The 25,571-nt window shown below is 43.5% G+C and overlaps 3 protein-coding genes across 3 annotated transcripts in view; all 3 read left to right on the top strand.

Annotated features, from left to right (window-relative positions):
• LOC123509165 (protein Gawky-like) overlaps positions 1-25,007 on the top strand; it is a 52,830-nt gene extending 27,823 nt beyond the window's left edge. Inside the window, 9 exon segments of the mRNA XM_045263348.1 lie at positions 11,440-11,634; positions 11,945-12,226; positions 12,545-12,754; positions 14,549-14,694; positions 15,600-15,798; positions 16,315-16,541; positions 16,792-17,158; positions 17,529-17,648; positions 18,234-25,007. Of these exon segments, the coding sequence (XP_045119283.1) occupies positions 11,440-11,634; positions 11,945-12,226; positions 12,545-12,754; positions 14,549-14,694; positions 15,600-15,798; positions 16,315-16,541; positions 16,792-17,158; positions 17,529-17,648; positions 18,234-18,719 (2,232 nt within the window). The 3' untranslated portion in view covers positions 18,720-25,007.
• Positions 20,138-22,343, top strand: LOC123509251 (translation initiation factor IF-2-like). The gene is made up of 4 exons (XM_045263450.1): positions 20,138-20,326; positions 20,519-20,820; positions 21,942-22,048; positions 22,096-22,343. Exons 1-4 carry the CDS (start codon positions 20,138-20,140, stop codon positions 22,341-22,343), a joined length of 846 nt encoding a protein of 281 aa, XP_045119385.1.
• On the top strand, positions 22,453-24,003 carry LOC123509250. The gene is made up of 3 exons (XM_045263448.1): positions 22,453-22,622; positions 22,987-23,155; positions 23,902-24,003. Exons 1-3 carry the CDS (start codon positions 22,453-22,455, stop codon positions 24,001-24,003), a joined length of 441 nt encoding a protein of 146 aa, XP_045119383.1.
• Positions 25,008-25,571: the final 564 nt, after the last annotated feature.

Genomic DNA, 25,571 nt, shown 5'->3' with positions numbered 1-25,571 from the left:
CACGCAAAACACGGACTACGCAAATACACGCATACGGAGATATATTTTTTAACGTACATACAATTGAAATAGGTAATGTTTGTTTGTATACACACACGCACACATACATACACTCACGCAACACACACTCACGCAACACACACGCACGCAAAACACGGACTACGCAAATACACGGGATATATTTTTTAATGCATATACAATTGAAATAGGTAATGTTTTGTTTGTATACACACACGCACACATACATACACTCACGCAACACACACGCACGCAAAACACGGACTACGCAACATACACGCATACCGGGATATATTTTTTAATGCATATACAATTGAAATAGGTAATGTTTTGTTTGTATACACGCACACATACACACGCAAAACACACGCACATACACGCACAGCCATATAAAAAAAACACGTTATTTTCTCAATATTACAATTTTAATCTACAAATGTCAAGACGTTTTTTTCATTCTTGTCAATCCGTCACCTGATCTATAAAAACACTCATAAAAACACCAATATAATGAATTTGAGCCTTTAAAAATTGTGGCTCAGAGACAAACACACAGACAGACACAGACACACACACACACACACACACGTACAGAGAGAACACACACACACATACACGCAATCTCTACACAGCATACACTCACACACACAGCTGTTTGGGGCAAGAATAGAAGATTTGCTTGTTTTAAATGTGGTAAAATTTACAATGATGTTTGATTTTGGTGTTTTAAAGGCCAAATATAAAAAAAAAACACTGATTTCCTCTTTGTTTGTGGCTCTGGGGCTTGCACTGTTGTTTGTCCCAGCGTGTGTGTGTGTGTGTGTGTGTGTTTGGATGAGGAGAGCAGGTGTTTTTATTGTGTTTAGCTGTATTGTGTATACGTTTGTGTTTTAAAGGTCATTTGTCAAGAAAAACACCATAAGAGGATTGATTCTTCTTGTTTGTTCTGATTGGGGTCAAGAAAATGTCGTGTTTTATTGTTTTATTAAAATTTGTGTTTTTTTGGGGGGATTATTTGAGTAAAACGTAAAAAAAACACGCTTTTTTTTGTACAGGTGGGACTGTTCACTGTTGTCTGTCTCTCCCTGTGCTGCGTTTGGGTGTATTACTGTGTTTTATTAATATGTGTTTGTTTTTTGTGTTTTTTAAGGTTATTATAGTCAAAACGCCCCAAAAAAACACTGATTTCTCTCTGGGTGGGACTGTTCACTATTGTCTGTCTCTCCCTGTGCTGTGTTTGGGTGTTTTATTGTGTTTTATTAATATGTGTTTGTTTTTTGTGTTTTTTAAGGTTATTGTCAAAACGCCCCCAAAAAACACTGATTTATCTCTGGGTGGGACTGTTCACTGTTGTCTCTCTCTCCCTGTGCTGTGTTTGGGTGTTTTATTGTGTTTAAGTTGTCATGTGTTTGTTTTTGCGTTTTTTTTTAGTCAATTATCGGAAAAACAAACAGGAAAGTGATTGTTTTTGTTGTTTTGTGGTGTTTGGGTGAGAAAAATTGCGTGTTTTTAATTGTTTGATTTATTTCATTGTGTTTTTGTTGGTGTTTTTTTCATTATTATTATTATTATTTGACGTAACAAAAAAAAAAAAAAACGAAAACTATTTAATTTTTGACAATTAAAAAAAAAAAACACGGATTTTACATTATAGCTAATCTTGAGAAGTGGGACTGTTTGTTTATTTATTTGTTTGTTTGTTTGTTTGTGCGTTTGTCCGACTGTCCGTGTGTCTGTCAGTAAGGCGGTGTCATTAATATTTATTTTCCACATTTACCGCAAAAAATAAGAAAAAATTATGAATATTTACATTAATTTTCCCTTCAGTACAAATATTTGAAGGGGAAAAAGAGAGAGAGAGAGAGAGAGAGAGAGAGAGAGAGAGAGAGAGAGAGAGGTGCATCAGTCAAGCAGGGAATTGTGACATCAGACAACACCCCTCTGACTTTGGCACAACAAAAACTACAACTATTTAATTTTTTTTGTTCTCTATCATCCTTTCTCTATTATGTACTTGCTTGTCACTCTCACTCTCACTCACTCACTCACTCACACTCACTCACTCACTCACTCACTCACTCACTCATTCTAAGCTGACCTCCGTGCACAAAACACCTATTAAAATTCACTCTAATCTGACCTTGCAAAAAACACCTATTAAAATTCACTCTAATCTGACCTCCGTGCAAAAAAAACACCTATTTTCACTCACTCTAGTCTGACCTTCCGTGCAAAAAAAACACCTATTTTCATTCACTCTAGTCTGACCTTCCGTGGAAAAAAAAACACCTATTTTCACTCACTCTAATCTGACCTTCCGTGGAAAAAAACACCTATTTTCACTCACTCTAATCTGACCTCCGTGCAAAAAAACACCTATTTTCACTCACTCTAATCTGACCTCCGTGCAAAAAAACACCTATTTTCACTCACTCTAATCTGACCGTGCAAAAAAAACACCTATTAAAATTCACTCTAATCTGACCTTCCGTGCAAAAAAAACACCTATTAAAATTCACTCTAATCTGACCTTCCGTGGAAAAAAAAACACCTATTTTCACTCACTCTAATCTGACCGTGCAAAAAACACCTATTAAAATTCACTCTAATCTGACCTCCGTGCAAAAAAAACACCTATTTTCACTCACTCTAATCTGACCTCCGTGCAAAAAACACCTATTTTCACTCACTCTAATCTGACCGTGCAAAAAACACCTATTAAAATTCACTCTAATCTGACCTCCGTGCAAAAAAAAACACCTATTAAAATTCACTCACTCTAATCTGACCTTCCGTGCAAAAAAAACACCTATTTTCACTCACTCTAATCTGACCGTGCAAAAAACACCTATTAAAATTCACTCTAATCTGACCGTGCAAAAAAAAACCACCTATTAAAATTCACTCTAATCTGACCTTCCGTGCAAAAAAAACACCTATTTTCACTCACTCTAATCTGACCTCCGTGCAAAAAACACCTATTAAAATTCACTCTAATCTGACCTCCGTGCAAAAAAACACCTATTTTCACTCACTCTAATCTGACCTCCGTGCAAAAAAAACACCTATTAAAATTCTATTTTCACTCACTCACGTGCAAAAACACCTCTAATCTGACCTCCGTGCAAAAAAAACACCTATTAAAATTCTCTCACTCACTCACTCACTCTAATCTGACCTTCCGTGCAAAAAAAACACCTATTAAAATTCTCTCACTCACTCACTCACTCTAATCTGACCTTCCGTGCAAAAAAAACACCTATTAAAATTCACTCACTCACTCACTCACTCTAATCTGACCTTCCGTGCAAAAAAAACACCTATTAAAATTCACTCACTCTAGTCTGACCTCCGTGCAAAAAAAAAACACCTATTAAAATCCTCTCACTCACTCTCATTTTCACTCACTCACTCACTCACTCACTCACTCACTCACTCACTCTGATCTGATTTTAGTGTGTGGAATGTGTAATCCGTTTTCTTTGATCTTTCATGCCTTCGGACACTGACATAACAAGGAAGAGGAGATGCATAAGTACTGGGGATATTGGGTAATAATATTCACTCTTCGTGTGCTAATGTTTGTGGTTCTGGGGAATTTTTGAGTTTATTTATTTATTTATTTATTTAGTTAGTTTTTCATGTTCTGGGGAGTTTTGGGTGAGTTTTCTATTTTCTTTTTATTTTTTTTATCTATTTATTCTTTATTTGATTTATTTTATCTGTTTTTTGTTAGATATATTTGATTTTTTTATAATATTTATTTTTTGGGTGGTAATGTTTGTGGTTCTGGGGAATTTTTGAGTTTATTTATTTATTTATTTGGTTTTTCATGTTCTGGGGAGTTTTGGGTGAGTTTTCTATTTTTTTTTTTTTTTATCTATTTATTCTTTATTTGATCTATTTTATTTATTATTTGTTAGAGATATTTGATTTTTTATTTTTCATTCTTTGTGTGGTAATGTTTGTGGTTCTGGGGAATTTTTGAGTTTATTTATTTATTTATTTATTTGGTTTTTCATGTTCTGGGGAGTTTTGGGTGAGTTTTCTATTTTCTTTTTATTTTTTTATCTATTTATTCTTTATTTGATGTATTTTATTTATTATTTGTTAGAGATATTTGATTTTTTATTTTTCAGTCTTCATGTGCTAATGTTTGTGGTTCTGGGGAATTTTTGAGTTTATTTATTTATTTATTTATTTGGTTTTTCATGTGGTTCTGGGGAGTATTGGGTGAGTTTTCTATTTTTTATTTATTTTTTATTTATTTGATCTATTTTATTTATTTTTTGTTAAAGATATATTTGATTTTTTTATAATCATTTTTCATGTGGTAATGTTTGTGGTTCTGGGGAATTTTTGAGTTTGTTTTTTATTTATTTATTTGGTTTTTTATGTTCTGGGGAGTTTTGGGTGAGTTTTCTATTTTTTATTTATTTTTTATTTATTTGATCTATTTTATTTATTTTTTGTTAGAGATATTTGATTTTTTATAATATTCACTCTTCGTGTGCTAATGTTTGTGGTTCTGGGGAATTTTTGAGTTTATTTATTTATTTATTTGATTTTTTATGGGTGAATTTCCTACCTTTTTTTTTCTATTCTTTATTTTATTTATTTGATGTATTTTATTTATTATTTGTTAGATATATTTGATTTTTTATAATATTCATTCTTCGTGTGGTAATGTTTGTGGTTCTGGGGAATTTTTGAGTTTATTTATTTATTTATTTGGTTTTTTGTGTTCTGGGGAGTTTTGGGTGAGTTTTCTATTTTCTTTTTATTTTTTTTATCTATTTATTCTTTATTTGATCTATTTTATTTATTATTTGTTAGATATATTTGATTTTTTATTTTTCAGTCTTTGTGTGGTAATGTTTGTGGTTCTGGGGAATTTTTGAGTTTATTTATTTATTTATTTATTTGGTTTTTCATGTTCTGGGGAGTTTTGGGTGAGTTTTCTATTTTTTATTTATTTTTATTTATTTGATCTATTTTATTTATTTTTTGTTAGAGATATTTGATTTTTTATAATATTCATTCTTCGTGTGCTAATGTTTGTGGTTCTGGGGAATTTTTGAGTTTATTTATTTATTTATTTGGTTTTTCATGGGTGAATTTCCTACCTTTTTTTTTTCTATTCTTTATTTTATTTATTTGATGTATTTTATTTATTTTTTGTTAGATATATTTGATTTTTTATTTAGTTTAATTTTTTCATGTGGTAATGTTTGTGGTTCTGGGGAATTTTTGATTTTGTTTTTTATTTATTTATTTGATTTTTTTTGTTCTGGGGAGTATTGGGTGAGTTTTCTACTTTTTATTTATTTTTTTTATTTATTTGATCTATTTTATTTATTTTGTTAAAGATATATTTGATTTTTTTTATTTATTTATTTCATTTTTGGGGTGGTAATGTTTGTGGTTCTGGAGACTATTGGGTGAATAATTTCCTACTTTTATTTATTTTCATTATCTAATTATTCTTATTTTCATCAATTTTTTGTAGGAATATTTAAGGATTATTATCTCCTGGTCATATATTTCTCTGGTTCTGGGGTAAATTTCTGTTCTTTATTTCTCATTCTCTTTTTTTTTCTCATTATTTCTCTCAATTTCTCTTTTTCTCTCATAAATTTTGCATTTTCTCATTTTAAGGAAGGTTAATATTTTCTCTCTGGTTCTTGCTTATTTCACTCTTTTTTTTTATTAATTAATCTATTTATTATTATTATTATTTATTTATTTATTTATTATTTTTTTTTTTAAAGGAATAATTAATGGTTCTTTTATTGTTCTTTATTGTATCTGTGGTTCTGGGGTACATTTCTGATGCTTATTTCTCTCTCTCTATTTCTGTGGTTCTGGGAAAAAATTGTCTTGCTTATTTCTCTCTATTTTCCAGGAATATGTATTTTTTATTTATTTATTTTTTTATTTAATTTTCTGGTTCTGGGGTATTTTCATGTTGCTTATTTCTCTCTATCTCTTTTTTTCAGGATTATTTATTAGTTATATTGTTTGTGGTTCTTGGGTACTTTTCTGTTGTTTATTTCTCTATTTCTGGTTCTGAGGTCTTCCTTATTTGTATAATATTTTTTTTATTAAGGAATTTTTAATGATTCCTGTTTTATTTATTTATTTATTTTGTTTTTTGTCGTTCTAGTGTGTGTGTGTGTGTGTGTGTGTGTGTGTGTGTGTGTGTGTGTATGTATGTAAGTATGTGTGAATGTTTGTTTGTTTTCCAGTGATATTGAGCCATAATTTCCTTTTTTTTTTTTTTTTTTTTCTTTAATAAACTTGTAAGTCACTTTTTTATTATTTTTTCTTGTCACTCATCTCAAAATCTGGTCTTTTTTTTTCTAATAATTGTTTTTTTTTTAGATTTTCTCATAACTTCAATTTTCCTTGTTTTTCTAATAAATTAAACTATTTTTCCCTACAATCCGTTTTCTTTCCACAATTCATCACTCGACAAACTTTCTCTTCTCACAATTCAGCGTTCAGTAATAATTTTTCCCATAATTCCTCATTTTCCTTCAAATTTCCTTGTTTTCCTTATAAATTAAACTATTTTTCCCTACAAACCATTTTCTTTCCACAATTCATCACTCAACAAATTCCTTTTCCCATAATTCAGCGTTCAGTAATAATTTTCCCATAATTCCTCACATTTTCCTTCAAATTTCCTTGTTTTTCCTTATAAATTAAACTATTTTTTCCCTACAATCCGTTTTCTTTCCACAATTCATCACTCGACAAGCTTCCTCAGCGTTCAGTAATAATTTCCCCATAATTCTTCACATTTCCCTCCAAATTTCCTTGTTTTCCCAATAAATTAAACTATTTTCCCTACAATCCGTTTTCTTTCCACAATTCATCACTCGACAAACTTCCTTTTCCCATAATTCAACGTTCAGTAATATTTTTCCCATAATTCCTTACATTTCCCTCCAAATTTCCTTGTTTTCCCAATAAATTAAACTATTTTTCCCTACAAATAATTTTCTTTCCACAATTCATCACTCGAACAATTTCCTCTTCTCACAATTCAGCGTTCAGTAATAATTTTTCCCATAATTCCTCATTTTCCTTCAAATTTCCTTGTTTTCCCAATAAATTAAACTATTTTTCCCTACAATCCGTTTTCTTTCCACAATTCATCACTCGACAAACTTCCTTTTCCCATAATTCAGCGTTCAGTAATAATTTCCCCATAATTCCTCACATTTTCCTTCAATTTTCCTCTTTTTCCTTATAATTTAAAGTGGGGGCAGGGGGGGCCGGGTAGGGGTGTTCAAACTAGTATACAGTCATTTATTTACATTATTTATTTATTTATTTTTATTTATTTATTTATTTATTTTGAAGCCACTATTGGTGTTTTGGGGGTATTTTTGGGGGTTTTGGGGTGTTTTTGGGGTGTTGCGGGTATTTTAAGGGTGTTTTAGGAGTGTTGAGGCATTTTAAGGGTGTTTTTAGGAGTGTTGAGGCATTTTAAGGGTGTTTTAGGAGTTTTAAGGGTGTTTTTAGGAGAGTTGAGGCATTTTAAGGGTGTTTTTAGGAGAGTTGAGGCATTTTAAGGGTGTTTTTAGGAGTGTTGAGGCATTTTAAGGGTGTTTAGGAGTTTAAGGGTGTTTTAGGAGTGTTGAGGCATTTTAAGGGTGTTTTAGGAGTTGAGGCATTTAAGGGTGTTTTAGGAGTGTTGAGGCATTTTAAGGGTGTTTTAGGGTGTTGAGGCATTTTAAGGGTGTTTTTAGGGTGTTGAGGCATTTTAAGGGTGTTTTAAGAGTGTTGAGGCATTTTAAGGGTGTTTTTAGGAGTGTTGAGGCATTTTAAGGGTGTTTTTAGGAGTTGAGGTATTTTAAGGGTGTTTTAGGGAGTTGAGGCATTTTAAGGGTGTTTTTAGGAGTTGAGGCATTTTAAGGGTGTTTTTAGGAGTGTTGAGGGATTTTAAGGGTGTTTTTAGGAGTGTTGAGGCATTTTAAGGATGTTTTAGGAGTGTTGAGGCATTTTAAGCGTGTTTTTTAGGAGTTGAGGCATTTTAATGGTGTTTTAGGAGTTTTGAGGCATTTTAAGAGTGTTTTATGAGTTTTGAGGTATATTAAGGGTGTGTATTTTAAGGGTGTTTTAGGAGTTGAGGCATTTTAAGGGTGTTTTTAGGAGTGTTGAGGCATTTTAAGGGTGTTTTGGGGAGTGTTGAGGCATTTTAAGGGTGTTTTAGGAGTGTTGAGGCATTTTAAAGTGTTTTAGGAGTGTTGAGGCATTTAAGGGTGTTTTAGGAGTGTTGAGGCATTTTAAGGGTGTTTTAGGAGTTTGAGGCATTTTAAGGGTGTTTTAGGGTGTTGAGGTATTTTAAGGGTGTTTTAGGAGTGTTGAGGCATTTTAAGGGTGTTTTTAGGAGTTGAGGTATTTTAAGGGTGTTTTTTAGGAGTGTTGAGGCATTTTAAGGGTGTTTTAGGAGTTGAGGCATTTTAAGGGTGTTTTAGGAGTGTTGAGGCATTTTAAGGATATTTTTGGGGTATTTGGTGTATTTTATGGGTGTTTTTGGGGTATTGGGGAATTTTAAGGATGTTTTGGAGGGTGTTGGGGATATTTTGGGGGTATTGAAGTATTGTATGGGTGTTTTTGGGGTGTTTTTTGTGGTACTGCGGTATTTTATTGGTATTTTGGGGTATTTTTTCAATTTTGTAATGTAAATATCTCATTCAACGTTCCTCAGAGCCTTGTAAATACCAGCTAATCTTTATTACAGGCTCTTAAATGCTTGTAAGACTTGTAAATACTCCTAACTTCCACTGTAGCCTGTTAATCTGTCACTGGAACCTTGAAAACACCCTTAAAAACCCCAATAACTTAATACAACCCATCAAATACCTTTCAAAACCCAAATAACATCTTTAGAACCCACAAAACACCCTTGAAAACCTCAATAACATCACTAGAACCCTGGAAACACCCTTGAAACACCCTAGAACCACAAAAACACCCTTGAAAACCCCAATAACTTTACTAGAACCCACAAAACACCCTTGAAACACCCTAGAACCACAAAAACACCCTTGAAAACCCCAATAACATCACTAGAACCCACAAAACACCCTAAAACCACAAAAACACCCTTGAAAACCTCAATAACTTCACTAGAACCCACAAAACACCCTAAAACCACAAAAACACCCTTGAAAACCCCAATAACATTACTAGAACCCACAAAACACCCTTGAAACACCCTAGAACCACAAAAACACCCTTGAAAACCCCAATAACTTTACTAGAACCCACAAAACACCCTTTGAAACACCTGGAACCACAAAACACCCTTGAAAACCCCAATAACATCACTAGAACCCACAAAACACCCTAAAACCACAAAAACACCCTTGAAAACCTCAATAACTTCACTAGAACCCACAAAACACCCTAAAACCACAAAAACACCCTTGAAAACCCCAATAACATTACTAGAACCCACAAAACACCCTTGAAACACCCTAGAACCACAAAAACACCCTTGAAAACCCCAATAACTTCAATAGAACCCACAAAACACCCTTGAAACACCCTAAAACCATAAAAACACCCTTGAAAACCCCAATAACTTCACTAGAACCCACAAAACACCCTTGAAACACCCTAAAACCACAAAAACACCCTTGAAAACCTCAATAACATCACTAGAACCCACAAAACACCTAGAACCACAAAAACACCCTTGAAAACCCCAATAACTTCACTAGAACCCTATAAACACCCTAGAACCACAAAAACACCCTTGAAAACCCCAATAACTTCAATAGAACCCACAAAACACCCTTGAGACACCCTAAAACCACAAAAACACCCTTGAAAACCCCAATAACTTTACTAGAACCCACAAAACACCCTTGAAACACCCTAGAACCACAAAAACACCCTTGAAAACCCCAATAACTTTACTAGAACCCACAAAACACCCTTGAAACACCCTAAAACCACAAAAACACCCTTGAAAAACCCAATAACTTCACTAGAACCCACAAAACACCCTTGAAACACCCTAAAACCATAAAAACATCCTTGAAAACCCCAATAACTTCACTAGAACCCACAAAACACCCTTGAAACACCCTAAAACCACAAAAACACCCTTGAAAACCCCAATAACTTTCACTAGAACCCACAAACACCCTTGAAACACCCTAAACCATAAAACACCCTTGAAAACCCCAATAACTTCACTAGAACCCACAAAACACCCTTGAAACACCCTAAAACCACAAAAACACCCTTCAAAACCCCAATAACTTCACTAGAACCCACAAAACACCCTTGAAACACCCTAAAACCACAAAAACACCCTTGAAAATCCCAATAACTTCACTAGAACCCACAAAACACCCTTGAAACACCCTAAAACCACAAAAACACCCTTGAAAACCCCAATAACTTCACTAAAACCCACTAAACACCCTTGAAACACCCTAAAACCACAAAAACACCCTTGAAAACCCCAATAACTTCACTAGAACCCACAAAACACCCTTGAAACACCCTAAAACCAGAAAAACACCCTTCAAAACCCCAATAACTTCACTAGAACCCACAAAACACTCTTGAAAAACCCCTATAAAGTCACCAGAACCACAAAAACACTCTTCAAAACCTCAATAACATCACTAGAGCCTTGAAAATACCCTTAAAATATCCTATAACCACAAAAAACACCCTGAAACATCCTGAAAACCACAAAAACAATATTAAACACAAAATTGCCAGAAGCACAAACAAACACCCTTAAAAACTTGTTTAAATACCCAAAAACATGCTGAAAACACCCCAGAATACCCAAATACTCTCCAAAACACCCAAAAAACACCCTAAAACATCTAAAAAAACATGCTAGAAACACTAAAACACCCCAAAACACCCCAAAGCAACATAGAAACATTCTTAAACATCCCCAAACACTCTAAAACACACAAAAACACTTTAGAAACACTTCAAAACACCTTAATGCACTCTAAAACACTAAAAAACACACTAAAACACATAAAAACACTTTAGAAACACTTCAAAGCACCCTAATGCCCTCTAAAACACTAAAAAACACCTTAAAAACACCCCAAAACACACAAAAACACTTCAAAACACCCTAAAAACACCCCAAAACACACAAAAAGTATATAAACACTTCAAAACACCCTAATGCACCCTCAGACACTCAAAAACACCCTCAAAACACCCAAGAGCAGACAAAAACACTTTAGAAATACTCAAAAACACCGTCAAAACACCCCAAACATACCTTAAAACGCGATAAACCGTCCCAACAAAGCGAAAAAATAAAATCAAACACCTTTGTATATAAACGAACCCCAAAAACCGCAGCCAAACGTCAAATATTAAGAATTCGCGTTTTTTCCCGTTTGTTTTTGGCAGAAGGAGGACATCGAGGCAGCGCTGAGGAACAACAACATGGCGCTGGACGACTCGTTGATGGAACTTGGCAACCGCGGTGGTGGTGGCGGTGAGGCATGGAGGACAGGCCTAGAGGAACATGCACCGTTTGATATTAACAATCCAAACTTCCAGAGGTTCCCCCCTGGCCCACACCATCTGCCCTTCCCCTCGCAGGTGTGTGTGTGTGTGTGTGTGTGTGTCGAACTTGATATTTTTCTCTCTTGTACTCTTCTCTCTCTCTCTCTCTCTCTATCTTTTTCTTTCTTTTTTCTCTCTCTCTTAATCTATTTTTGCTGTGAGAGAGAAGTCTTGTTTTCTGTGTGTGTGTGTGTGTGTGTGTGTGTTTTGGTTCATCTTTTCCTGTGTAACTGCTGTTTGAAGATTTATAAACATCCCTTGCCGTTTTAAAATATACAATCTTGTGTGTACGTGTGATCAAATTCTCCTTTCAAAAGCCGCTAAACTAACCAAACACCCCCATCAGGGCGGCTCTGGAAACGCACCTCATGTCCGCGCGCTGATGCAACATATCCAGACAGCGGTCCAGGCTGGCTACCTCAACCCGCAGATCCTGAACCAGCCGCTGGCCCCGACCACCCTAGTACTGCTTAATCACATGCTAAACCACATCAACGTCCTGCAGAAGTTCTCCCAGCAGCAGGCCCTCTGTCAGGCACACGCACACCTCAACAAGAACTCCTCCACCACCCTGCTGCAGCTCAACATCAACATCACCAAGACCAAACAGCAAATACAGAACCTGCAGGTGGGTGTTGCCAAGGAGGAGGAGGAGAGAAAGTGTGTTTGTATGTATGTAAGAAGAGATGGAGGGAAATTGGCTGGCTGGCTGGCTGGCTGGCTGGCTGGCTGGCTGGCTGTTGGGAAGAGGAGGAGGAGGAGGAGGAAAAGAGAGGAGAAGGTAGCTAAGAGGAAGAGGAGTAGAGAGAGAGAGAGCGAGCGTGAGAGAGAGAGAGAGAGAGAGAGAGCAAGTGACTATCCTGAACCTAGCCTAACCACCATCTAACTTAATTTGACCTATATCATTGCCCCCTAACCTACCCTCCTGCCCTCCTGCCCCCTCCAGAACCAGATAGCAGCACAGCAGGCCCTGTACGTGAAGCAGCAGCAGCAGCACCAACAGCTTCACCCGCACCTCACAGCCACAGGGCCGCCGGGAACACAAGATTTTTTCTCAAAGCCAAGTCTTCCAGATCAAATCTACGGCAGCTTTAACCAACTCTCCGTCAGCGACAACCCCGCCGCCGCCGCTGCTGCCGCCGCTGTCAGTGCCGGGGTATGTGCTGGTGCTGGTAGTTTGTGTATTGTTTATTTATTTGTTTATTATTGTTGAGTGTAAGATCATTTTGTTGATGTTAGGAAGGGTGTATGGAGGGCAGAAGATTAATGGCCACAGTCTTCACTATTTTAGCCCCTTCAGTTCTGGGACACATTTTTACCTTGAGATTTGTGTACCATTAGACCATTTTATTGACATTAGGAAGGGTGTATGGAGGGCAGAAGATTAATGGACACAGTCTTCACTATTTTAACCCCTTCAGTACTGGGGCACGTTTTTACCTTGAGATTTGTGTATCATTAGACCATTTTATTGACATTAGGAAGGGTGTATGGAGGGCAGAAGATTAATGGACACAGTCTTCACTATTTTAACCCCTTCAGTACTGGGACACATTTTTACCTTGAGATTTGTGTACCATTAGACCATTTTATTGACATTAGGAAGGGTGTATGGAGGGCAGAAGATTAATGGACACAGTCTTCACTATTTTAACCCCTTCAGTACTGGGACACATTTTTTTTACCTTGAGATTTGTGTACCATTAGACCATTTTATTGACATTAGGAAGGGTGTATGGAGGGCAGAAGATTAATGGCCACAGTCTTCACTATTTTAACCCCTTCAGTACTGGGACACATTTTTACCTTGAGATTTGTGTACCATTAGACCATTTTATTGACATTAGGAAGGGTGTATGGAGGGCAGAAGATTAATGGCCACAGTCTTCACTATTTTAACCCCTTCAGTACTGGGACACATTTTTACCTTGAGATTTGTGTACCATTAGACCATTTTATTGACATTAGGAAGGGTGTATGGAGGGCAGAAGATTAATGGCCACAGTCTTCACTATTTTAGCCCCTTCAGTACTGGGACACATTTTTACCTTGAGATTTGTGTACCATTAGACCATTTTATTGACATTAGGAAGGGTGTATGGAGGGCAGAAGATTAATGGCCACAGTCTTCACTATTTTAGCCATTTTTACCTTCAGTACTGGGACACATTTTACCTTGAGATTTGTGTGCCATTAGACCATTTTATTGACATTAGGAAGGGTGTATGGAGGGCAGAAGATTAATGGCCACAGTCTTCACTATTTTAACCCCTTCAGTACTGGGACACATTTGTACCTTGAGTTTTGTGTACCATTAGACCATTTTATTGACATTAGGAAGGGTGTGTGGAGGGCAGAAGATTAATGGCCACAGTCTTCACTATTTTAACCCCCCACATGAGTTTGTGAAGCTGTACAAAATCACCAAATAGTCACCACAAGGAATAGGGAGACACTTGTTTTTTTTAGGGCATTTTAAGACAGTTTGGCATGTTGTGAGGAGGACTTGACAGTTTGGTATGTTTTTAGGACATTTTAAGATAGTTTGACATGTTTTTTTTAGGGCATTTTAAGACAGTTTGGCTGTGATAAGACCATTTTATTGACATTAGGAAGGGTGTATGGAGGGCAGAAGATTAATGGCCACAGGCTTCACAATTTTAATCCCCCACATGAGTTTGTGAAGCTGTACAAAATCACCTAAAAGCCCAATAAACACTCAAAATACCCCAAAACACTCAAAATACCCCAATAAACACTCAAAATACCCCAATAAACACTCAAAATACCCCAAAAGACTCACAAAACCCCAATAAACACTCAAAATATCCCCAAAACACACTCAAAATACCCAAAAACACACCAAAAACACCCAAAAACACACCAAAACACCTCAAAAACACACACAACCCAACCTAACCTAACCTAACCAAATTTTTCACCCCCACAGACCGGCAGTCGCCTCCACCAGCACTGGAAACTTCCCTCACCAGATGACGCTGACTTTGTGCGCACCCCCGGCGGTCCAGGGAAGCCAAGCATGCCACAGTCACACCCTTCGCCAAATTTAACACCTCTCCTTGGCACCTCCAGCAGGTATGGGGTGTTCGGGGGCATTGTAAGGGGTTTTGGGGTGATTTTAAGGGAGTTTTGACACTTGTTTCAGTCAAATGGGTTTTTTAAGGGTAGTTTGATGGTTCTATAGACAGATTAACATGATTACTGTTTTCTATATAGCACAAACACTCCCACAAACTCAAACTCCTCATAAAACACACCTTAAAACACTAAAAACGCCTTAAAACACTCAAAACCCTCCAAAACATCTCAAAACACCGTAAAGTCCTCTTGAAAAACCACCAAAACAACCTAAAACACACTCAAAACACCCTAAAAATACCCAAAACACACCCAAACACCACATAAATACTGAAAACTTCAAAAAAACACCAAAACACCATAAAGACAAACACCTTAAAACACCTCTCAAAACACCAAAAAACACACCCAAAACACCCATAGACACCAAAACACCACAAACACCCCAAAAACACACCTAAAACACCCCAAAACACCACACCCAAAACACCTCAAATACGAAAACTTTAAAAACACCAAAACACCACAAAGACACCCAAAACACTTAAAACACCTAAAACACACCAAAACACCACACAACACACAAAACACACAAACCCAAAACCACCCCAACACCTCAAAACACCCCAAAACACACCCAAAACACCCCATAGATACTGAAAACTTCAAAAAAACACCAAAACATCCCCAAGACACCCAACACACTTAAAAACACCCAAAAACACTCAAAAAAACACCAAAAACACCACACAACACACCAAAAACACCCCACAAACACCCCAAAACCTCAAAAAACCACACCAACACCCCAAAACACCCAAAAAACATACTCAAAACACACTTCACTCATTTTAACCTAACCTAACAATTTAACAACACCCCCTATACCTCTCTCTCGACAGTACCTGGTCCCTGAACCGCACCTCTGAGTCAGGGTGGCCAGAGACGAACACAGTGGCCAGCGACAACAGCCCCAGTGGTGTTGTAGATAAGGGGGTGCCAAACATGGACACATCGCAGTGGGCCACATCATCCCAGGCCAATGTGTCTGGATCCTATGGTTTAGATATAAAGCCTTTTGAGCCCGGCAAGCCTTGGCTGGTACGTTTGGTGTGTGTGTGTGTGTGTGTGATTTTGGGGTTTTTTTGAGTGTTTTTGGGTGTGTTTGGTGTGTTTTTCAGGTGTTTTGGGGTATTTGGGTGTTTTTGGGTGTGTTTTGAGTGTTTGGATGTGATTGTGGTGTTTTGGGTGTGTTTTGTGGTGTTTTTGTGGTGTTTTGGGTGTTTTGTGGTGTGTTTTGAGTGTTTTGGTGTGTTTTTGGAGTTTTGGATGTGTTTAGGTGTGTTTGTTTTGGGGGAGGGTGTGATTTGGATGTGTTTGGATGTGTGTGTGTTTGTTTTGGGTGTATGTGTGTGTGTATGTTTTGGGTGTTTTTCCATGGCATTTTTGGTTGTGTTTTGGGTGTTTTGAGTCTTCTTTAAACACATTTTGACCGTTTGTTTACATCTGCGTGCGTGTGTGTGTGTGTGCATTTGCCTATATATATTCCTTACATCTTTATTCCAATTATTTCTCTGCGATCTCAAACCTAACCTAATTTTCCTCGCCCCTAAACAGATGAAGAATATTGAGGATGACCCCAACATCACCCCAGGGTCGGTCACACGCTCGCCACTGTCCCTGAACATCAAGGATTCGGAACTGCTGTCCTCTATTAGCAAGACACCCACCACCAACACAGTGTCTGACATGACTAGCCACTTGCCATCACTCTCTCTCTCTTCAAACACCTGGAGCTTTAATCCGGGGCCTGGACACCACACCGCCAACTCCCCGCTGTCTGTGTGAGTGTCTGGGAGAGGGAGGGTGGCTGGGAGAGTGAGAAACCTAGATTTTTTTATGTATTTTTAAGTTTTCTGTAATGGTATTGTGTTTGGGAGAGGCTGGGAGTGTTTGGGTGTGTTTGAGAGAGGCTGGGAGTGTTTGGGATAGGCTGAGAGAAGAGAGAGAGAGAGAATTTTGTCGTCTTTCTTTCTTTCTTTCTTCTCGTGTGTGTGTGTGTGTGTGTGTGTGTTGACGTACCATTCTCCGCAGGGACAGCAAGTTGGGCAGCGGCGGCGGCAGCAAGGCGGGGTCCGGGTGGAGTGAGGGGGGACACGATGGCAGCACAACCCTGGCCTCAGAGCTGTGGGGCGCCCCAGGGAACAAGCTGAGGGGCCCTCCGCCTGGACTCATGGCTGGCAGCGTCCCCAAGAGTGGTGTGGTGGGGGGCGGTGGCAGCGGCAGCGGTGGGGGGGCATGGGGGGCCGCCCTGAGCCGCTCGACTTCCTGGTCCGGCGATCAGCACCACAACCCCCAAAACAGTGCCTTACATTCTGCGGCAGCCGTCGCCTCGTCGGGGGGGTGGACCAACAGCCAGCCCCCCTCCACCTGGCTCATCCTCAAGAACCTCACCCCACAGGTATACACACACACACACACACACACACACACACACACACACACACACACACACACACACACACACACACACACACACACACACACACACACACTTTAGTTTAATTTAAGCTAAGGAAATGTGTTAATATTTTGTGGCTCATTAAATATCTCTCTCTCTCTCTCTCTCTCTCTCTCTCTCTCTCTCTCTCTCTCTCTCTCTCTCTCTCTCTCTCTCTCTCTCTCTCTCTCTCTCTCTCTCTCTCTCTCCCGTTCTCTAAATATCTTTTTCATTATTATTTATTTATTTATTTATTTATTTATTTATTTATTTATTTATTTATTTATTTATTTATTTATTTATTTATTTCCCTCCCTCCCTCTCTCTCTAGATTGACGGTTCCACACTGAAGACTCTATGCATGCAGCACGGCCCCCTCGTCAACTTCTACCTGTCCCTCAATCACGGCTTTGCTTTGGTCAACTACGGATCACGAGAGGAGGCTGCCAAGGTAAGACACACACACTCACACACACACAGGCATTTTCGTTGTCTTAAAAGCTAGTTGTTTTTGTGTGTGTTCTTAAAAAAAACTCTGATAACTTCCACGGCAGCCTGTTTAAACTATTAGAACCTTGAAAAACGCCTTTGTAAACCTCAAAAACTTCCATTGTAACCTGTTTAGACTACTAGAACCTTGAAAAACACTCTTGAAAACCCCAATAACTTCCACTGCAGCCTGTTAAACTGTCAAACTATCACTGGAACCTTGAAAAACTCCTTGAAAACCTCAATAACTTCCACTACAACCCCTCAAAACTGCTAGAACCTTGAAAAACATTCTTAAAAACCCCAATAACTTCCACTACAACCCCTCAAAACCATTCAAACCACAAAAACACCCTTGAAAACCCCAAAAACTTCAAACAAACCCTTTTTAAACCACCAGAATCTTGAAAACCACACAAAAAAATGCCCACAAACCTTTTAAAAGACCCCAAAACACCCTGCAGACCTTATCAGAACCACTTAAGAACCCCAGAGCCTTTAGAACACACCCTGACGCACCCTAATGCCCTTTATTTCACCCCTACAGGCCCAGGGAAATCTGAATAACTGTCTTCTAAGCAACACAACAATCTTAGCTGAGTTTGCCAGTGATAGTGATGTGAAGCAGGTAATGGGGCAACCTACACACCAAGGACAAGCTGCCCCGCCCACCCCTGCCCCGAATAACTCCTCCAGCTGGGGCGGGTCAGGGCGTGGGTCCACCCCGACGTCGCAGCCTTCATCCGGGGCCAAGGTCGACTCATGGGGCAATGGAGGAGTGCTTCAAATCTCTGGGGCAACAGTGGAGTTGTTGGTTCGTCTCTCTGGGGAGGCAGCAGTATCAGTGAGGGGGGCGAGCAGCACCGCACCACCCCCTCCTCCCTCAAGCCATATCTCCCAGACGGCCTCCTCACCTCTGAGTCTATCTGAGAAGCTCCAAAGGTCATCTAAGGTCAACTATCCCAGGGTAAGCCAACGCACCCATGCCCTGAGGTTAGTTATTGTTCCCCAGCCCCCCTGTGACCCCCTGTGACCCCTCTCCAACCCCAGTCCCCCCCACACCCCCCCCCAAGCTGCTCTGTGTGTATATCATCTGAGACACTTGCCTTAAAAGACTTAGCTACAAGCACACACACGCACACATACACACACACGCACACAGCTTGCACACACACACGTACACACACACACACGCGTACACACAGCCAGTGAGAACAATAAACAAAGGATTGAAGACATTTTAAGCAAAATAATTATCTTCAAAAGAGAGCGAGAGAGAGAGAGCGAGAGAGAGAGAGAGAGAGAGAGAGAGAGTGAGTTTTAAGATAGAAACAAAACACAAATATAGACTGAAGATTTAAGAAAACAAAATATATATATAAAAACAAAAATGCTTAAAAAAAAAATGTTTCGGAATGGCCACGCTCCTTCCCCCGCCCCGCCCCAGGCCCGGCGAGCCCTGGGGCGTGGCGGGGCGGGGCGGGGCAGCGGTCAATAGAAGGTGGAGCTTAAAGGTTCAAGCGCTGTGACTCTTATACAAAGTTACTCATTAACTGACAACATAAAAGTCGACCATTATTATTGTAGTACTGAAGGTGCAAGCCAGGCCGGGGCACGGGGCGGCCCCACACACCCACCGGCCCCGCCCCTGCCCCGGCCACACACAAAACTGGTCCTATATTTAATGCCAATATACCTAAGTCTTAATCACCACAAGAATATGCAGCTGCCACTCAGCCCCCCACCCCCTAGCCCCACCACACACCACCCATGCCCTCACCGCCCCCCCAGAGGCATGGTGGTGATGTGGTGGTGGTGGTGGTGGTGGTGGTGTAGCTGCTGCTGACGATGACTCTTGTAAGGTAGTGTGGACAAGTAGGGCTGATATTGGTGGTGTGGGTAGGTTAGGCCCCGCTGTGGTGGGGCAGTGTTCTGAGGATGTGTATGTACCAAAAGGTAAACACTTAAGTTCTATCTAGGATAACACATATTATACTAGGGACATGCTCCACACGTACTTGTACACCCTGAGAGAGAGAGAGAGAGAGAGAGAGAGAGAGAGGATGGTAGGTGTGTGGGTAGTGTTAGTGAGTGTGAGGGTACCCAAGCTACAAAGCTACAAAGCTACAAAGCTACAAAGCTACAAGGCTGCAAGGCTGCACCATGGTTAGCGGTGACAACAGGTTGGTTGGTGATCAGTGATAGCACTTATCTCTGTGTGATATTTCCTATATGGACAATTATTATTATTATTATAATACAGTTATTACTATTATCATTACTATCATTATGGCTATTCTTATTATTACTATTGCTATTATTACTATTACTATTATTATTATTATTATTATAATTATGGTTAAGTCTGACTATTGTTACATGATGTACTTTTTCAATGTGCTTGCTTGAGTACCTCGGCGCCTGACGCACGCCCGGTGGCACCGTGCCACCATGCCACCGTGCCACCGTGCCGCCACGCCGGGGCTCTGCACTCTAGATCTGCTCACTCTGTACAAGACACGGGGCGGGGCGCGGCGCGGCGCGAGGCAGGGCGTGCGGGGCAGCGCGTTGCGGCGCGGCGCGGGCAGTGCACGGGGCAGCGGCCTTCCTCAGTCTCACGTCGTCCAGCTCGTCCCCGCGGCAACACACGCGCCGCGGCCCACGCACGAGCCCTCCAGTTAGCAGCCCTCCCCCGCTGCCCGCCCGCCCGTACGCACGCCCACCCCGACGCCAGCCCGTCCGCCCGCCACCCCGCCCCCCATCTGTCTGTCTGTCTGTCTGTCTGTCTGTCGTCACATAGTCGTTCTGTCTGTCTCTCCGTTGGTCTCGCAGCCGCGCGCCGCGCACCTCACCAGATCCCCGCCACCCACCACAGGCCCGCGGCGGACGGGCGGACGGGCGCGCTGCCTCCGCTGCGGCCGCGCCAGGAGCGGCGCCTCAGTCACACTCGTGCCCATTGCCTTAAAGCAGACTCGCGGCATCTTCCCTCCCCGCCCTCCTGCAGGCCCGCACACCAGCGCCGCGCCCCGACCCAACCCGCCCCGCTCTGCCCGACCCCGCCTGCCGGCGGCACGTAGTGGCGGCGGCGGCGGTGGTGGCGGGGCCCTCGGCGTCCGTGAGAATCATGTGTTCTTGTGAGTTAGACGTGTTGTGATATGACAGTCACTCCTCCAAGTGGTCCAAAGTGTGTTGTGGGGACCGACGCGCCCCGCCCCGTACCAGCCTCCTCCCCGCCCCGTCCCACCTCGCCCAACCTCGCCCCGCCGCCCCGCCGCGCGCCGCGATCCGCCAGGCAGCTGCTGCCGCCCAAATCTGAGTTTTCTTGGACATGCAATCAAAGTGGTGGGCGCGAAGGGCCGGCGGGGCTGCCGCTGCTGCTGCTGCTGCTGCTGGCAAGCGGGTGGGATGAGGCGGGGCTGGCAGTGCACCACCACCGCCACCACCACCACCAGTAGTGGTGGTGTGTGTGTGAGTGTGAGTGTGTGAGTGTGTGTGTGAGGTCCACAAATGATGGTGCTGCCACTAATCATGGTCATTGTGAGATTTAATAGTGATATGATAGGCGAGGTCCACTCTTTCGTAATGTAATGTTACTACTACTACTACTACTACTACTACAACAACATGTTACAGTGCAGTGCAGTGCAGTGCAGTACAGCGTCAGTACTGATCCTCCTCACCATCGCTCAGCTTTACTCACTGTCTTTACCCTCGAGACGACAACAAAAGAAAAGCACAAAAAAAAAAAAAAAAAAAATCGTTGTTGTTGTTGTGTTGGAGGGCGGAGTCCCCGGCGTGGCCGCGCCCCGCGCCCCTCGCCCCGCGCGTCGCACGTTCAGTATTGTGTACAGTTTTGTGGAAAGTATAAACAAAGTGCCACCAGAATTTTCTTTATCAGTTATTATGATTGATTATTATTATTATAGTGATTATAATTTAACGTTTTTAATCCTTTGTAAGGACAATATATCGTGACAGTGCTCGTGTGTGTGTGTGTGTGTGTGTGTGTGTGTGTGTGTGTGTGTGTGTGTGTGTGTGTGTGTGTGTGTGTGGATAGTACTATTATCGCGACCCGTACGTAGTGCGTAGGACAACGCGGAGCCATATCAATATTACAGAGTAGTGAACTCTCGTAGCCACCCAGCCACCCAGCTAGCTCATGATGATGATGATGATGATCTAATACAAGGAAGAATCAAGCCAGTCTGCCAAAAACCTAGGATAAGCCACCCCGCCCCCCCCTCCCCTTCCCCAGACTGGGCTCACCCCACACCCCTGTAAGCCCTCCCCCACCACGGGCAGCAGGCGGCACCCTTCCAGCCGTGCTGCGGCGGCCCCCTGCTGCCCCGGGTGGTGGCCACGGTGTGTGTGTGCGTGTGTGTTTGCGTGTGCGTGTGCGTGTGGTGCAGGCCGGGTCAGGTCATGTAGTATTAGCAAGCTGTGTCACCTGAGGGCGTGCTGGCGCCCCGCCGCCGCCGCCACCTTGGTTAGCGTAGTCCGCGGCACCGCCCTGCCCGCCCATCGTTTGCTTGTTAGCTTGGCCCCAGGCCCCAGGCCCGGCGTGCCGCGCCGAGCAGCCCCGCCCCTCTCCCCGCCCCTGGAGTGGGGCGGCGGCCCCTCCCCGGCAGCCCAGAACAACTCTTCCAACATTGTTTAGCCAGTTAAGATACTCGCCTTCTCTCCCTGTGTTACTGTGTTACTGTGTTACTGTGTACAACAATCTTACCTTTCCTCTCGCTCCGCCACCGCCGCCGTACAAGCGTTGGATGCCACCACTGCAGCCCTGCGCCCCGCCAAGCCAACCCCGCCCCCGCCGCCGCACCGGTGGGGAGCGTGGTGCTTGTGGTGCGGTGCCGGGCGCGGGGCTGCTTAGTCACTTGCATTTGCTGAGCCGCGGCGCCGCAGCACTAGAGCTCTCCGTTGTGATCCAGGCCGGGTGATGATGGTGATGATGATGTTGATGTTTTGCCTTCACGGGAAGCGACTGTCGCGCGGCGCGGTGCGGTACTGTGTAGTTGTGTCTTGGTGCAGCGCAGCGCAGCGTAGCCCCACGGAGTCAGCTTACGCCGTTTTCTCAGGAACCTTTGTGGCGCAGGGGATGGGCGGCGGCAGCAGCAGCAGCAGCAGCAGCAGCAGCAGCGTCTCAGTGGGGGAGACGGCTCGCGGCGGCGCGGCACTACTTACCTGGCGGGCGGGCCAGCCAGCCAGCCAGCCAGCCAGCCTGCCTGCCTGTCTTACAGCTTTAGTTTATCAATTCCATTATAATGTTAATGATCTGCTGTTTTTGTGTGGTTGTTCAGAGCCGCCGTGTCCCCCACTGACCCTGCCCCCCCAACCCCCGCCGCCCCGCCGCCACGCCGCCCGGAGCTGCCAGGACCGCTGGGCCGCCGCCATGGCTCCGCGCCTCAGCCGCGCAGGATGCCAGGGCACGCCGGGCTTCCTGACGTGGTGGTGGCGGCGGCAGCAGCGGTGGGTGGCGGCGGCCGCTCGTCTCCCGCTCTCATTCTCACGTCAGTGCAATATGTTATCAAAATACAAAGATCATAAAATACTGCGATGCATAAAGCTGATGCACACTGGACGCCGCCAACACTCAAGGACGCGCCCTGGACAATCGTGCAACGGTGGCGGCGGCGGCGGCGAGGTTTTACCCCGCCACCGCCGCCGCCGCGGTGACTGTAGTAAGGAAGAAGCGCAATGCCTTATTCATTCCTCTTAGCGGGGCGCCCCGCCCCTCGGGGCGCCCCAACACTACCGTCCTGCATCATCCCAGCCTGCCCCGACCCGCCCCGCCCTGTTCTGCCGCCGCCGGCACTGCGGGGCGAGGCGCGCACGGGGCAGTAGCCATGTATGTGTGTGTGTGTGTACACGCGCGCACTTGTGTGCACAAGCAGTGTTCGGTGCTACGCGTCACCCGGACCATTCGCTCGGAGGACCAGCGCCCACTGGTGCCCCGCCCCGCCCCGCCCTATCCCGCCCCGCCCCGCCCCGCCCTAGGGTGTATACAATACTTTTAGTTTTGCCTGTGATGTTTTACTCTGTTCCCTGACTCCCGGCGGCGGCGCCCGGCCCGGCGCGGCCGCCGCCGCCGCCGCTGCTCTACTCAACTTGACGTGTGGAGATGAGTAACATAGATACTATAGTAGAAGTAGAGAATATATACATATATATTAGAGATATATACTATACATAAATACATAGTGTACTACACTTAGGTTAATGCATGGCGGCGCGGCGCGGCGCGGCGGGCCGGGGCGGTGGGCCGGGGCGACACAGGCAGGGGGGAGGGGGAGGTGCCCCTCACACCAATACTTTAGGATCTCAACCTGCCCCCCTCCCCCCAACCAACCCAACACCTCCCCAATCCACACACACACACACACACACACACACACACACACACACACACACACACACACACACACACACACACACACACACACACACACACACACACACACACACACACACACAGCGCCCAGGCCACACCAGGGCAGAGAGCAGCGCCTCCCCACCCACACTTGCTGGCCCATGGCCATATAGCTTCCTTGCCTGGAAGACACACACACACACACACACACACACACACACACACACACACACACACACACACACACACACACACACACACACACACACACACACACACACACAGTCCCTCTTGGCATCTAAACAAATGACAAGCAAAGCGAGCATTTAGTGACGTAAAATTCTCTATATAAACATTTAAAAAAATGCAAAAAAAAAAAAGGAAAGAAAACACAAAAATGAATAAATAAAGGCCAGAAACCTGATCCAGCAGCGACACAGCGACACTGCGGCGCGTGACACGTGACGGCGGCCACAGCGCCAGCCAGCCAGCCAGCAGGCAGCGAGTGTGTGCGTGTGTGTGTGCGTGCGTGCGTGCGTGCGTGCGTGCGTGCGTGCCGGCCCAGGAAGTGTTGCGCTGACAATGGTTGTGAAGCTTACCGTGTGATAACTCTCCTCTGGTCAAGACATTAGGGCCGCCGGCAGCCCACAGCGAGTGCAACGTTACATGTGCCTTGTGTGTGTGCGTGTCCGCCACCGCCACCGCCACCACCGACAACTACACCACCACCACCACCACCACCACCACACACGCGCCCGCCCGCCCCCACCCGCACCACCCGCGCGCCTCACTCCGCCCCACGGCCCAGTCTCCTGGCGGGGCCGCGGGGCGACACTGCCGGGGCGGGGCGGGCGGGGCCGGGCGCCTCTTTGTTTTCCCCGTGTGAGCAGCAGACTCCAGCTGCTCACTTACTCTTAAGACAAAATAAGTAAAAAAAAAAAAAAAAAAAAATGCGTGCAGTGAAGGAGCAACGTGTGTGTGTGTGTGTGTGTGTGTGTGTGTGTGTGTGTGTGTGTGTGTGTGTGTGTGTGTGTGTGGCAGCCTATAGTGAGTGGTGGACAAAGCAAGAGAGACACGGCAGCCTCAGGGAGCAAGTCACTGTGAGGGCGTCAGCCACGAATGTGTGTGTGTGTGTGTGTGTGTGTGTGTGTGTGTGTGTGTGTGTGTGTGTGTGTGTGCGTGCGTGCGTGCGTGCGCGTGCGTGCGTGCGTGCGTGCGTGCTTGCGCGCGCGTGATGCAAGCTGCCAGCCGCTGGGGTCGCGTGGCGGCCCTGGCGGGGGTGGCAGTACTTAACACGCCGCCTGTCGCCGCCGCCGCTGCCGCTGCCGCCGCTCCGTGGCGAGTGTTGAGTGTCGTGGGCGCGGCGCCGCCCTGCCCCGCATTCGACGTGCCGTGACGTGCCGTGACGTGCTAAGTTTTCCTGTTGTAAAATTGTCCCTGATTCCAAAGATGGTTGGAGTTGCAGTTGTAAGTAATTAAGTAAGTAATTAATTAATTAAGTAAGTAAGTAATTAA

This window comes from Portunus trituberculatus, chromosome 26 (assembly GCF_017591435.1).
Source record: "Portunus trituberculatus isolate SZX2019 chromosome 26, ASM1759143v1, whole genome shotgun sequence".
In the NCBI taxonomy this organism is placed as follows: Eukaryota; Metazoa; Arthropoda; class Malacostraca; order Decapoda; family Portunidae; genus Portunus; species Portunus trituberculatus.
This window is presented reverse-complemented; position numbering and strand designations above follow the sequence as displayed.

Excerpts from the sequence above, each read along its gene's own strand:
- LOC123509251 (XM_045263450.1), top strand. The coding sequence starts at position 20,138 with ATGCCACCGTGCCACCGTGCCGCCACGCCGGGGCTCTGCACTCTAGAT. Across the intron at positions 20,327-20,518 it reads TCGTCCAGCTCGTCCCCGCG|CCGCGCGCCGCGCACCTCAC; the intron begins GCAACACACGCG and ends TTGGTCTCGCAG. Across the intron at positions 20,821-21,941 it reads CGTGAGAATCATGTGTTCTT|ACTGGGCTCACCCCACACCC; the intron begins GTGAGTTAGACG and ends CCCCTTCCCCAG.
- LOC123509250 (XM_045263448.1), top strand. The coding sequence starts at position 22,453 with ATGCCACCACTGCAGCCCTGCGCCCCGCCAAGCCAACCCCGCCCCCGC. Across the intron at positions 22,623-22,986 it reads TCCGTTGTGATCCAGGCCGG|AGCCGCCGTGTCCCCCACTG; the intron begins GTGATGATGGTG and ends GTGGTTGTTCAG. Across the intron at positions 23,156-23,901 it reads TGGTGGCGGCGGCAGCAGCG|GTTAATGCATGGCGGCGCGG; the intron begins GTGGGTGGCGGC and ends TACTACACTTAG.